Below are 14,499 nucleotides of genomic sequence, written 5' to 3' on the forward strand. Positions count from 1 at the left end.
CCATACATAAATAAAGATCTGGCCGATCAAGAATGCACTAGCCCTTAGAAACAAAAACTATTGTCGCCAAATACACTCGTGTGCATACTAATTTGGTTTTAAAGGGGTAGATTGAACTGAATGTCAGCTGAATTTCTCAAGTGTGATACTCTTCTCCGGACAAATTTGCTACACAAAAGTAATGTTGTATCTGCTGCTGACCCGCTCTAGTGCTCCAGAAGCTCAGACTGCAACAGCCTCTTCACTTCTTCGAATGCAGGCTGACAGTCGCGTGACCAATCCCATTGATATCATTTGGTCAAAAGCTGGTTGAAAGGTTCGTGCAAGCGATGCATAATTGGCAGGAAGGCGTTGTGGTAGTTAATCAACCCCAAAAAGACTTGAGTTCAGCAACATTCGATGGTGGAGGCATTCTCACAATTGGGTCGATTTTAAACGGGTCAGGTCGACGGCCATTTTTATCGGTAATAAAGTCAAAGTGTATAACGGAATTTAAGGGGAACTGACACTCTTCTTTCTTTAGCAGGAACCCGTAGTCATTTTCCGTTGAAGGACAGCGTCCAATGGGGACAGGTCTTCTTATGTGGCCCCAACGACGACGGTGTCGTCAAGGTATGCGGCAACTCCGGTCGGATCACATAGCATCGTGTCCATAATCTGCTGGAAGATGGCTGGTACAGTTTTTACTCCGAATGGCAATCGAGTGTACTGGAATAGGCCACGGTGCGTATTGATCGTCGGAATGTGTCTGGATTCCTCTGCGACATTAACTTGCAGGTAGGCTTCTGAAAGATCTCGTTTTGCGAAATACGCGCCGCCGTTCATCTTGGCAAAAATATCAGCAGATAGCGGCAATGGATAGTGATGACTGTCCAAGGCATCATTCAAACCTGTAGAGTGATCGGCACAGATACGTGCGGCACCCTTTGGCTGTGGTGCAGCCCATGAGGAGTAATTCACCAGTTTCAGGACTCCGGCACCTTCAAGGCGTTGGAGTTCGGTATCAAGGATTGGTAAAGCCGCGTATGGTGCTGACCTTTTGGGTCTGAAAACTGGCTGGACGTCCGGGCGCAGATGAAGCGCTGCCTTTGTTTTCGAACAACATCCAAGACCTTCGCTGAAAACGTCTTCATATTTATGTTGTAGTCGTAGGATCGCGGCATCGACTGGGTTACTCGCCTTGGACACTCAATATTTGGGTTGGTTTTGATATGCGCAAGTTGTCAATTGACAACGTTGAAAGATGCGAGCGATCGACCCAGTCTATGCCCAAACGATTGGGCTCTCATAATCGAATTCACCAAGTAGTTGAAGCTTACCACCTGAAGCATTTCTAGCAGTGTTCATTGTCGGTCTGAGTACCGGTGATCCGATCTTTCTTCAGGTGCGCCGAGAAACAACCGTAATATCGGAAGCCGTGTCCAGCTGCAATCGAATTGTGCTTCCCTTTGCTCTAATTGTAACGTATTTGCGACGACATCGATCTGGTTATCAAATGTTGCAAGTGTTGCGTTAAAACGAGGTTCTGATTGGCCCGGTTTGCTTCGTAACCTCCGGGTTTGACTGCGTCTTTGGCTAGCTTTCCGCGTCCGGCACTGGCTTTCCTTGTGCCCACATCGATTGCACACTGAACATTTGTGCTTGTTATACGGACACAATCGCACAAAATGTCATTTGCCGCACTGCCAGCATGCCAAAGGGGCTTTGCCCCGTTCGAATTTGTCACCACGGGAGGTTGCCTCGATGTCATCTTGGCAATATTGAAAGCAGGGTTGGACAAAGGTCTCTCCAACATGGCAGTGTCGTGTTCAAGATTTAAAAGGCACTGGCACTCATGGGTAATGAACTACAGAGTTATCTCGGGAATTTGTTCAATCTTGTTCAATAATCTCGTCCTGGTATCAAGTGTCTGAATGCAACTGAAGACGACAGATGAAAATAAGACACTTGAACTGGTCTTCCGTCATGGAAGATAACTTGAATTGTTCGCATTCGACTCCACCGGCATAAGTAATATAGTCCTCGGATTCCTTTTTCGCCAGTTTCATACATTGGTAGCGAATATTGAACAAGGACGAACGCTCACCGAAAATCAGTGAAAGTTGCCGCACGGTTTTGTCAAAACTGAGATCTCGCGTGTTCTTAGGCAGGATAAAGTTGGAATTCCGTCTGTATTGCGTTGTACTTAGCATTCTGAACAATAAGTATACTCTCCAGATATCATCTTTGTGCTTCAGTTCTACTTGGAAAACATTCGTAACGCCTGAACCACGAATCAAAGTTTAGGCTGGCATCGGGGCCATAATGGAACTCCGTGATGCTGCTGGCGATCGAGTCGACTAAATTTGTATCTGCAGCGGAATTTGGTGGTTGAATTTTCAGTTGCTGCCTCAATGTTTCCACCAAACGTAATTGCACCGCTTCAAACTGATTTTGTTGTTGCAGCAGAATTTCTTTCAACACTTCAGCAGTTATTATCATGATTCACTGGGTTCGGGGGTCGCCAGTCTGTTGTATCTGACTGCTGACGGACGCGGCCTGGCTTTGGTACGAGACTGTGACGTGCTGCATATTGCGGGGGCGTTGTCTGTCTGATCAACATCTAGCGGAGCTGAGAGTCTCAGTGGATTTCGGGCATTCAGTGACTGCCTTCAAAAATCTCAACTATCTGATAAGTAGCTTCATTTATCACTTGGCACGATATTCGAGATGTAGTACATTTTCTTGAAGGGCCGCTATTCACAAGGTGGGCTGTCGTAGAGTCCAGCAACAATATGCGTAGTGTTCTTTAAAGGAAACTTATCTTAGTCTTTACGGCGGCGCATGTACATTGGTGACATAAATAATGGTAAATTTATGCATGCGCTCGGCGTTGTGTCGCAAATTACTGTTCTATATACTATTACATGTCTCTAATAAGAGTCCAGTTAGTAATGTCGTAGATGCGCTTTTGGATGGCCTTGGTTCTAGTCCCCAAGGGCGCCTTGCAATTGGTCGCCGACACTGGTCTTGATGTGTTGTACACCCGTTACTCCCTAACCGAACTCTGGCGACGGCATTTCACAATGGAATGTGAGGGTCAGATGATCGATGACAGGATCCGAAAAGGTCGTGGATTATAACGTATATACCGGAATAGTGGAAGCAGACTCTGCCAACCAGCATGGACTGGTTATAAGAGGGGCTTGTGGCAATTTTAGAAAGCGTTAGCATCAAAGCCGGAATCTAAGAGGAACATATTTTCACACTGGCATAGACGAATAGCTTGTCTACTGAAATATAAATAATGAAAATCTGGTTATCTACAAATAATCTCACACAGTCCTTAGTAGTATGAACAGCGCTGCTTATTCTGGGAAAAAGCTGCCCTCTGATGGTCGAATTGGCCAAAGATAACAGCCTATCGAATATCACCAAAGGTGTTGATGCATTACCAGTGTTTTTCATGAAAGCTTATAAGAAAGAAAACAGGTCCAGCATCGAGTGTGCACTTGATCGACAGCTTTTCACGCACTCTCGATAGAACACATATGTAGAAATACTGTAGTGCTTAACACAAACGAATCAAACTTTAAAACAGGATAGGTGAATCTGCGCACGTTTTTGAGTGGAAACGGTCGGCATATAATCACGAGGGTAGTAACTAACGAAAAACTCGAATCACAAAACGGAGATTGAGCACCAGACATGCCCGCATGTATGTAAAAGAGGGAAATGATATCAAGGATACTCTCCATGGCATAAACACAGAATCTTAAAATTAAAAAAACACAAATAGGAAGTTCGTCGGGGAAGGGGTAAAGTGGGACGGTAAGAAATCCTCACCCCATAATAGGCGGAAATGAAAAATATTCATTTGGTAGGGAGTTCGCGCATTGTTGCGATGTCTAAGGCAGCCGTTTACAGAGAGTCTGTTTGGGCGATCACAGTAGAACGGGAGTGCAAAGTTACAATTCTTCACGGTTTCTTCGCAGCTGCATGATTGAGCCAGTTGTGACTAATCCCGGCCGGTCGGAGGTGGTACAACAAGTATTCTAATACATACATCATGGTGGCTTCAATCCCGGAAAAGCTAACCAGAAACGGACTGGCAGGCAACTAAATGAAACGCAATGGGGAGAAATGTGGAAGAAATTTGCAAAACGGATTGGGTGAATATGCATAGGCAGATAGAATTTGGGAGACAGTATAGGTGGAAGTAGATCATAAGGTTGACGGAAACTCGGGGACTGCGCCTACCTGATGAGCCTCAAGAAGGGCGAAACCGGTCGTGGGTTGTCGACGAGATTTCAGCAACCTTGTGAGTAGTTTCCTCTATGAAAATATACCGCGATATCTCGAATATCGAGCCAACTGAAATATGAGGCGGCCTGTGTGAAGCACTTTCAGTTGTAGAATATCATAAACGAGAGATTCAGTTGGAGTCTCGTGAAACCAAATTGATTTGCAAATGAGTGTATTTCTCGAAAACAGTCAAATTTGGTTTCAAGTAGAACATAAGTTTGACGGAAACTCGGGGACTGCGCCTACCTGATGAGCCTCAAGAAGGGCGAAACCGGTCGTGGGTTGTCGAAGAGTTTTCAGCAACCTTGTGAGTAGTTTGCTTTATGGAAGCAACATAGTTTCTTCAAATCACGGAAATTGTACACCATGTTAGACAAGGCTTGGATACTTTGAGTAGGAATAGCGAGTGTTGGATTCGTCCGTTTCGTTCAACGCAAAAATAAATCGAGCTGTCAACTGATGCTGTAGTTCACTCTTTTTCAATAGTTTAGGCAAAAAACTGTATTCATTTGTTTTCATCGGAAAGACCTACGACGTCAGTTGTAAAACAAAGTAGATAGTATGTGTAGAACCTAGTCACCTAGGTATCTAAGTTTATTGGCAGGGGAAAACACCCGAGTCACCACAGCGGTCCGCTCTAATAGGGATCGAGTGACCCACTGAGGGGAGGTCCACAGTGGAGATTAGGGTACCGACTGGATCAACTAATTTTTTTTTTCGAAGAAAACTCTAATCGTCACCCGCAGTTCAGTAATTTTTCCCCCACGTGAGTTCGTTTGTGGTGTTATCGCTTTTTCTCGTGTAATGAAGTACGGTGCCACTCAATAGCGAAAACAGCGATTCTGGATTTCTACATTTGTGGAAGCATCGAGGTGACGGGTTAATAAAGACTGGGCCTCACACTATGATCAAAAACGATTGCATCAGACGGCCGGTGCGTTATTGATACGCTAAAATATTAATAACAATCGTTCAGCTGTGGCATCTTTTCGGTGCCTAACGGCCATGCCACCAAAATGAAGCACCAGGGCTGGGATACTGCCAGGTTTTCCAAGCCCAGAGGGGAAATTGAGAGGCGGAGGTCGGGTTCGAACTACGGACCTTCCGGTCAGTAAATTCGCGCCCTTACCATTGAGCAACCTCGATAGACTTTGAAAAACGAAGTTTGGTGCCGCTCAAAATGCACCTGCTGTGCGCAGTGTTCTTCACTGCATGCGCTCTCAAACTGGACCACGCTTCACGACCAGTGGCTTATAATTCTGAGTAGTGTTCTATCCACCTGTTTAATCGAGAAGTGGCATTTACATACGACTACTCCTTTAGATTTGGCGACTTCAACCCCAGTTGCCACTACGATCCCGTCCGTTTATAAACCTATGGGCTCAGTTCCCGTTTCCGACCAACTGCCTTCGAAAATTCGATACTAAAATCAAGGAGTCTGTTCAGCGCGGAAGCGTTTATTAGGTCTACAGAATTTTCTTGTTCATATCTTTTCTGCTTCAAAAATCGATGTGCCTTCAAGACAGGCATACATGAGCTTATTGCGGTGATGCATCTGAAAACGGACCAGCATAGCTCCGTTTTCTGACGTTTTACTCCCCATCTATCATTCACGGAGCGGTGATATTCAGTGCCCTGAATGACGTGGACATTGTATTCAGCATGAGAGAAAAGATGCTCTGCTTGACTGAATTACTCTGGTAGCTGACTATATACAGTAGGATTGACGGGGTCAGAATCTACAATCAACGACTTAAAACCTGAAATCTGTTCATTATCGTTGCATAGTCTTCTAATAGACTGTAGGACTGATATTGTCAAAGACGTCATTTACGGAGAACTTACGGAGGCTTCTCTGGATTTCAATATTCTACCTGGCTATTTGAAGCTCAGGCAAAGAAGACTCGGTGAGCATGGGGGCCGTCTCGGGGTGCAAATGACTCCAAAACCGACAACGACGATCACTTCATGGAACTCCTGCGCTGATCATTACCTATCTATCACAAGCACGGACTTTTAGCACAATCGTGTTAACTGGCACCTTCCAACCGCAACCGATCAAGTACGCAGGTCGACCACATAAAAATAAGCTGTAGATGGTGACCTCTCGCTGAAGACTGTCACTCTTTTTGGGATGCATGCATCTAGACACACATCGTGCCCAGTTCATGACCGTGTTGCAGCTAGGTAGCCTGCGGCCAAGAAAAAATAGTCCATTTTGAGATGAGTTCGTCAAGGAAGTATATGGATAGCAGCTGTCTGGACAAGTCATGAACAGGAAACAAGCCAGGGGGCGAGTACGGACTGATTTGAAATTAAAAAGCTGTGACTTCGGCGTTTGACTGTGCGCATCCCGATTCAGATTTGGTTTCATGGAGATCCATGTTCTGGATCGAGACAACGATTCAGCAAGATACCTGAAACAAAAATTATTCCACGGTATCGCGAACGATTACAAATGTGGTAGCTAATGATGCGCAAGAAATGACGGTAGTGGCAACGACTGGAAACAGCCGAACTTTTTTCCAACTTATGCGTAACATCGAACTACGAAAACCGTCGGACAGCGAAGTAACCATGAAGGCTATGCGAAAACCAATCTCAAGTCACGCTGTAGCTTTCACTGTGTGGGGCTAGCCTGAGATGCCCAGCACTGCGATCACCGCAACAGTAGCCAGTGATATGAACTGCCCGATTCCAAACGAATATGAAGTCGAAAATGAACCTCAAATCACTCGGTCCTCACTACCTCCTACCTGCCTTGTCTGAGGAGGTGGAAGGTAGCTCGTTCACAGTCTGAGAGAACTCAAGTGGTACATTATGAAGGCGGGGGGAGTCCCGGAGGAATAGTAGGTTTGTCGTTTCTGGCTTTCAAAAGGCGCTCGGTCTAAATAATAGAGTTGTTTGCATACACGTCCAGTCACCACCACTTCTAGGTTGCAAACAGGCATTATTCTGCACAGAACTACCGATACTCACGAAAAGCACAGTCATAAAAATCAAGCACATTTCCGTCCCGGTCACGGATGCATTGCCCACATTTCAACCTTGGGACAAATTTTCAACAATGCCAGAAGTTCAACTGCCATTATCTTTTCAGATATGAATTCCGTGTTCCGCTTGGTCAATCGCGTTGATTTGTGGCGATATTCGCTCTTCAAAGGTGTTCTGAACACCTATTTCACTTCTCCAAGCCTTGCACTCTATCAAGTATGGAGCATGGACGTCTGGGAAGGATGTCCTCCCTAGGTACTCAACAAAATCAGCGTCCGTCGGGACTGACAGTTGACGGAATGACTTGCCTGGGTAGTTGTATCACATTGGATAACAGCATTACTGAAGAACTGAGTCCCATAGTTGCAAAAGTCCATTCTGCGTTTACTCAAATTGGGTACCTTGGTGGCCTATCAAGGAGAGACAGGGTCTACAACTTGGCAATGTGTCCAATGTTGCTTAATGATAATGAAGCCCGAACATCATGAGGACTGCTCGTGCCTAATCCTTGATGCCATCAACGCAATGCACGTGTAAAGTGAAAACATCGGATTAGCAATGAGAAAGTGCGACGAATGGTTTTGAATTTTAAAATGAACTGTTTTTCTAATCAGTGACTTGATTCAGCTGTACCAACTGCGATGGCTTGGTGCTTAGTATTGCACACGATCGATTGCTCAAGCTCGCCTTGTTCGACGAAGTAGAATATTGATGGAAGATACCTCGAGATAGGAGACGCGTGACCTGGGGATAAATTCGTCATAAAGGGCAGGTTGGGATGCGTACCCGCAAAATATCCAGAGGTTTGACGGAAGTCTAGAGGAACTGGATAAACGGGAAGCAAACACTAGACCTTTTTCAGGTACTCAACCGTGATTTACAGGGCACTGTGTTCAATATATGGCCTGCGATCCACAGATGAAGAGGCTCAGGCGTCAGGATACACCGAATCGATCTCTCAGAAGCCATGCCAACAAGCACACGATTAACCCACTTGTCATTTTGGACAGATACCCGGCACCTCGTATGGCAAACTTAAATGTGATAATTTATTATCTTGCAAAATAACCGCTACATCCTTTCTGGTTTGTTTCGTTTGTTCGGTGCGATGCGTTTCCATCCGGAGTTGGCACGGCACTTTCGGCGAATAGAAAATGGCTGTTTTTTATCAGTTGACTTTGCATCCAGAACTATGCCGCCTGTGGAAAAGAACTCCTCCCAACTGAATAAGGAGATTCCAGTTGTGATACTCGCATTTTCACTACCACATCTGGGCTCACTCGTCTGAAATTCACACGGACGATAAAATGTTGTTGACCGTGTAAAGAGAGATCAAGGAAATCCAGCTATCCAAAAATGCAAAGATGGGTGCTTCTCCCAAGCGCATATAACTACGACCCGTATTAAATTTAAGCAGCGAAAAGCATCACAGCTGACGCGTTGAGTTTCCTTCCATTGGCGTCTAAGACGAATGGGATAGAGGGGCCAGAGATGATGAGTCTCATACGACACCTGGCACGCCATTGTAAGGTGAAGATACTCAGCAATGACAAATCAGGAGCGAATTTCATCCATGATAAAACGGTTCGTGGGAATGGGTTAACCGGATGGAGATTCTAACAGCTTGAAACTGTTTTTTCCGAGTATGAACTGAATTTGCATGTCACAATGTAACATACTGACAAAGGTGTAGAGACAGCATTGCGACAAAACCCCGGCAGGTCCAATTCATCCAAGTCGGCGTGACAGAACCTGGCAAAAGTTTCAGTTAAGTTGCTATGGCCCGGTAAATGGAATGATGTGCTTACTGGCAATGGGTGCTTATTCAAAGTTGATCGACGTACATACAATTACACACGATAACGCCAATGCCGGTGAGCGAAATACAATCGTATTCAAAATGTTTGTGCACCGGAGACTACTTGCACTGACAACGGAGACCCATTCATCAAGAAGTAACTCGTCACCACTACACAAATGGGGTACCGCACGTGTAGTCTGTGCCTTATCATCCTGCATCGGGTGGGAATCGCAAAACAAATTGTGTGGATGATGAAAAACGAGATTAGCAGGATACTGAGAACCTGCAAATTAGATTGCACAGAATTCGGTTGCCTACCGCAAGATCCCGACCCTGTCGGGATCACTGTTGGACCATTAGCAGAATTCCAATTCGACAGAGACTTCTTGCCCGCCAGGATGGGATTACAACAAGCACGTATGCGGAGACAATCATACCGATACTGTTTACACAGTTTGGCAACAAGTAACAGTGATCAGTTCCTCTGAAAGTAACACCAAACTTTAGCTGTCTGGTGGTCGGATCGTGTGTAAACATACTGACCACATGCGTCCACGCAAAAGCAAATGAGTGCACCCTGCGGTCGACCAGCACTAACGAGCAACGTCCACTTCGCAGATCATCGATGCTTCCCGACAGAACAAATCACACTGACGGTTGCAGAGTCTACCAAAAATAAATGACTGTTTCGGGTTGGATGTGAACAACACTGTCTAGGCGATGACGATTGAAGGTTCGAACTCGTCGTCTTGCATCTCACTGGCCGTTTGTTCATGTTTTCGTATTGTTGTTTGCGATTCCCATCAATGTCTAACCATGTTGCCCTCACATAAATCACTTCGACTGACCTAGTTCGGGGGAGGGCTGGTACCTCACTGTACGTGCTGCACGGTTATCTGACATAATCGGTTAAACATGACATCCTCTCTCGAAGGGTGTGAACTGTGTTGTGTTATAAATACGAGCGTTGAGTCGGAAGACGAGAATAATCCAAGTGCGTGTGTGGGCCATTGGTAAAAGGCATGAAAGAAGGTGGCCACCTGACCGTGACGAAGGCGTGCTGATGTGGACCGCTCACTCAGTGACTAATACATATTAGCCGATCAGAGATACCGGAGACTGTGGGCGGTGAACCAATACTCAGTTGTAGAATATCATAAAAAACGAGAAATTCAGTTGGTTCTCTCGTGAAAACCAAATTGATTTGCAAATGAGTGTAGTTCTCGAAAACAGTCCAATTTGGGTTCAAGTAGATCATAAGGTTGACGGAAACTCGGGGACTGCGCCTACCTGATGAGCCTCAGGAAGGGCGAAACCGGTGGTGGGTTGTCGAAGAGTTTTCAGCAACCTTGTGAGTAGTTTCCTTTATGACAATACTCGATATGTTTGTATATCCGTCTCTTATTGTGCGCGACCATCCTAGTGTGACTGGGCCCCAAAGAACAGGCCGCGAAGGCCAGCACACCACCGTAAGGCTGACTGACTGACTTCGCCATCGTGCAGTTGTGGACTATTAGCTTGTATGGTCAGTCTTGTCTTGCGGTAGTTCATAACATGCAAGGCAAATATATCGATCGAAGAGCACAGCGGTTTGCCATAGGCTTGTGTGACCAAATGCGAGAAATGCGTTTAGCGCGAAGGCACTTGTGCATGCGCACAGCCTGATGTGGAATTTCTGGCACTTGAACTAGCTGTTCAGAAACGCCTAAAGGTCTCAGGCGTCAGCAAATTGATGCATATGTTGACGTATCATCAGTAGCTGGGCGTGGATAATGACATATTTCCAGGTAAACTGAACGATGTGTGGGTACTTGTTAAGGAAGCTCAAATACAGTAACCGGTGGATTATCCGTAGAGAATATCCCTTCAGTTCGTTCTGGTTTGAAAGGAAAGCATATATGATCAAAATACACACTCCACTAGGCTCTGCCATCTCACACACGACGTTTCAGTACAACACTGTTGACGCCTTGCGGTTGTCAACATGTGAGTGAATTACATTCATCGAAATAGAATAGGCACGTGGGCTTTACGTCAAGCGTCACTCTGCGGAGTGACAATTTACGTGTGAAGATGTTTTACGGTGATGGAAGTAGATAGGTTTTTCAAGAACCATCCTCAGTTCAGTCCAAGTATGTGGGTTTGTTCGCTCCCATTTGAGTGTCAGGAGGTTCATTTCCCTAAGTTCCAATTCACCACGGACACCGTTGAAGTCGCGTTATTGGTTCATAACCTTAACGCCAAGCCGGGTAAGTTGGACATAAAGTCTCGCAGGCTGACTGCGCAGGAGCACACACAGCTACACATTCCGAATGCGTGCGAAATTCGCTCCAATATCTCGGGGTCGATCAAAAAGAGCAACGAGGTTGTCGATCTTCGGGAGTATAGGCTATACTACGGTTGACGAATGAACTTCTCAATGAAGACCTACCACAATGCCGCAGATGTTCCCGAAAATTCGGATACCTCCATGTACATACTGTCCCAAACTTGCAAGGTGATATAATTAGGGTACTTGCTTTTGTTCTCCCGAACGAGCGACGTTTGTGTTCTCCAAGTGCTCTCCTGTTAAGTTCACATCCGAAATGTGATACCCCACCTCTGCAATCCGATATGCCACCGGCTTTATACTGAGTTGTACGAATCTGACTGCTTGATTAACATAGATCAAACTGTGCGACTAAACTTCAAACGTAGACTGCAAGTTTACACAGATGTGCAGAGAGATGATCACTAGACAGGCAGCGGGCATTGGGGCGTATGTCCCACTAGCTGGCTCGATCAGCACCTCAACCTCACATAATACCTACATCTGCTTAGTGTACAGATATTTCGATTGTTTCAGCCTCACAGCATCGGTTATGCTTACAGCAACATCGTAAGTGAGGGGAATGTAATGTCGCGTCAGAATGGTGGACAACACAGTTGAGTCAGCAATGCGAAGTGCATTCACAGGATTTCCGTCGGCCTCCCTAGATATAATTGATGAACACTATTCAGTTAACGTAGGATTTCATCCCACTGGTCACTTCAACTTAGGTCTCTAGTAGGTGTAATGTTGAATTCACGGGATCGGAAAGTAGTGACTCTGGAGGAGAAAGTGGGAAGTTACTCGACGAAGCAAAACTGAAGCGCGTTCAACAACAATCACGAAGACGTTTGCACTTGAAAAACTCCAGTTTAGTCCATCAGGAAAAAAACAAGAGCAAAACAACGACGAATTCTGCAGCCCGTCTTATTCGAGATAGGAGATTATGCGAAAGCTGAAGGTTAACCTTTGTAAGATCAGTGGGGCTGTCGAACTCATGGACGAAAAAAGTGGGGGCTATCTCGGCGTCTTCTACAATCACCAAAAACCTCGCTAAATGTGGTTTCCGTGCAACTCAGCTGGCTAAGTATCTGAATGAAATCGTGTTCACGTTGTAGCTTTTATGGGCTGGCTAGACGTGTGTCCGACAGCTTGCACTCGTGCGCGTCCGTTCGTCAACACTTTAGAGTACTGTTGTGTGATACCTGGAACTGTTATCAGACTTGTAACGTACTTTTACAAAGCGGACCTATTTGGCCGCATGTACACAACACATCCGTTTTCTAGGTACCTTTGAGTCCATCATAATTAGTAATGTTGAGTTCTTCGCGAAACAGTGTTTTAATTACTCTGTTTCTTTGACTATTTCAGAAACTGTCAGGGTTGGTGGTGAATCTACTGGCCACAGTCGGAGACATAAGTTATCAGTTAGCCCGCAGCGACTTTTCTTTGTCGACTACCTGTAACACTATGGATCCCAGCTAAGCGTTTTGCTTCTTCTAATCTTTTCAAGCTACTACCTCTACTTGGAGCAGCCATACAGGCGTTTTCCATCAAGGTTTTCCCTTAAATGATTGCACAGTCTTCGCTTCTCTAGTTCCCTTCATCAACCAATTTCCGATAATGTCTGAGGTAATTAATTCAGTTTCCATAAACTTTTAGAAAGGACAGCTTTGTGAAAACGGATATTTATCCTATTTCGAAGTAGACAGGCCTCGCGTAGCCGCCGCAGTGAAGCACCAGTGTTGAACACTGATGTCATGCTGTCGATGATGATGATTATGATGATGCAGTTTCTTGCGCCTTGATTCTGCGCCTCACAATCGGTGTGCTGCTAGTACTACATACATGTGCTTTCTGATCGTCTTCCCAAGAGACCAGTTTGTGTGTAGGGCGTGGACTGACAAATACAAACGATCTCACATAAACAATCTCTCCATGCACTATGATTCCATAAATGCTTGTGTAAACACGGTGACGTATGCAATTTCGAGCTATTTACGATACTGTTTACAGAATCCACAATTATCGTCTCAATAGATATGCACAGACATGATTGTGTATAGTACTCGCTAACGGTATTTGGTGCTTCGGGACTATTTTAGTACATTCAAAGTGACTGTACACAACCTTCCGAACCGGTCGATTCACGTTCAATTGACTCATTTGGCTCAGTGGTTAGAGTGCGAATTTGCTGACCAGAAGATCTGCGGTTCGAATCCAACATCCGCCTCTCGACTTCTCCTGTCTAGGCAGTATCCCAGTCCACGCGTTTTCTTCTGGTGGCGTGGCATTTAGGCACCGAAAGGATGTTACAACTGAACCATTCACTATCATGAATGAGTCAGAATAACCATTAGAACACAACCTCGTTAGGGATGCTTTTTATCCGGTCAATTTTTCAAAAATAAAAGCCAAAAGAATAGGTTTGCCAGCAAATATGGGAAAATATGAGCGCTACCCAAGCTATACGCTAATGAGTTGTTTTTCTGAACAGTCCAGATGGTATTTACGAGAAACATCGCCTTATCTTTGGGTGGCTGGGTTCGGAATCAAGTTTCATTGAGTAGCCGAAGACTTTGGCAAAAGTATACCAAACTGTCTGAGATCTCCACTCGGTCACATATCTTACTGTCTTCGGAATATCTACACTATCCGGTTAGATTGGCCGGATAGAAATAGCTGATATACTTTTATCTCGGGAGGTTTTCGTGCCAAACATGAGTTACCTGGAGAAATGAATTGGGCCGACAAAACCGCGGATTGTAACTTTTGCCGCAGTTTACTTATAGGGTTGACAGCTAAGTTATTGCTTTGTCTCAAACTGACATTCCAGGTTCAGTAAACTTAGAGAAGAGGCTCCTTTTGAGCAGGTTTCGTAAGTAAATGCATCTATTTATGCTTAAGGTTTCAGATACGATTGTTTTTTTTGCGCATTTTGATGAGACGTGAACATGATTAGGTGCCACATTAGGTGAGCGTGCTTTGTGACTGGCCAAATACCGGTTTGTATAAGGATGACGCTTACCCAATTACGCCACACCTTTTTCGTAATGTGACATCCCAGTATTTCTTTCAAATAACTTGATAAAAGTTGGTGTGAAGCTAAGAT

General features: G+C 45.1%; 1 protein-coding gene across 1 annotated transcript in view; it reads right to left on the reverse strand.

The window, feature by feature from the left end:
• Positions 1–579: 579 nt before the first annotated feature.
• T265_11777 (hypothetical protein) overlaps positions 580–14,499 on the reverse strand; it is a gene marked incomplete at both ends in the record, with an annotated part of 40,506 nt that continues 26,586 nt past the window's right edge. Inside the window, one exon of the mRNA XM_009178533.1 lies at positions 580–1,179. Coding sequence (XP_009176797.1) covers positions 580–1,179 — 600 coding nt within the window. The remainder of the gene's footprint in view (positions 1,180–14,499) is intronic.

The sequence above is a fragment of the Opisthorchis viverrini genome, assembly GCF_000715545.1.
Source record: "Opisthorchis viverrini unplaced genomic scaffold opera_v5_576, whole genome shotgun sequence".
In the NCBI taxonomy this organism is placed as follows: Eukaryota; Metazoa; Platyhelminthes; class Trematoda; order Opisthorchiida; family Opisthorchiidae; genus Opisthorchis; species Opisthorchis viverrini.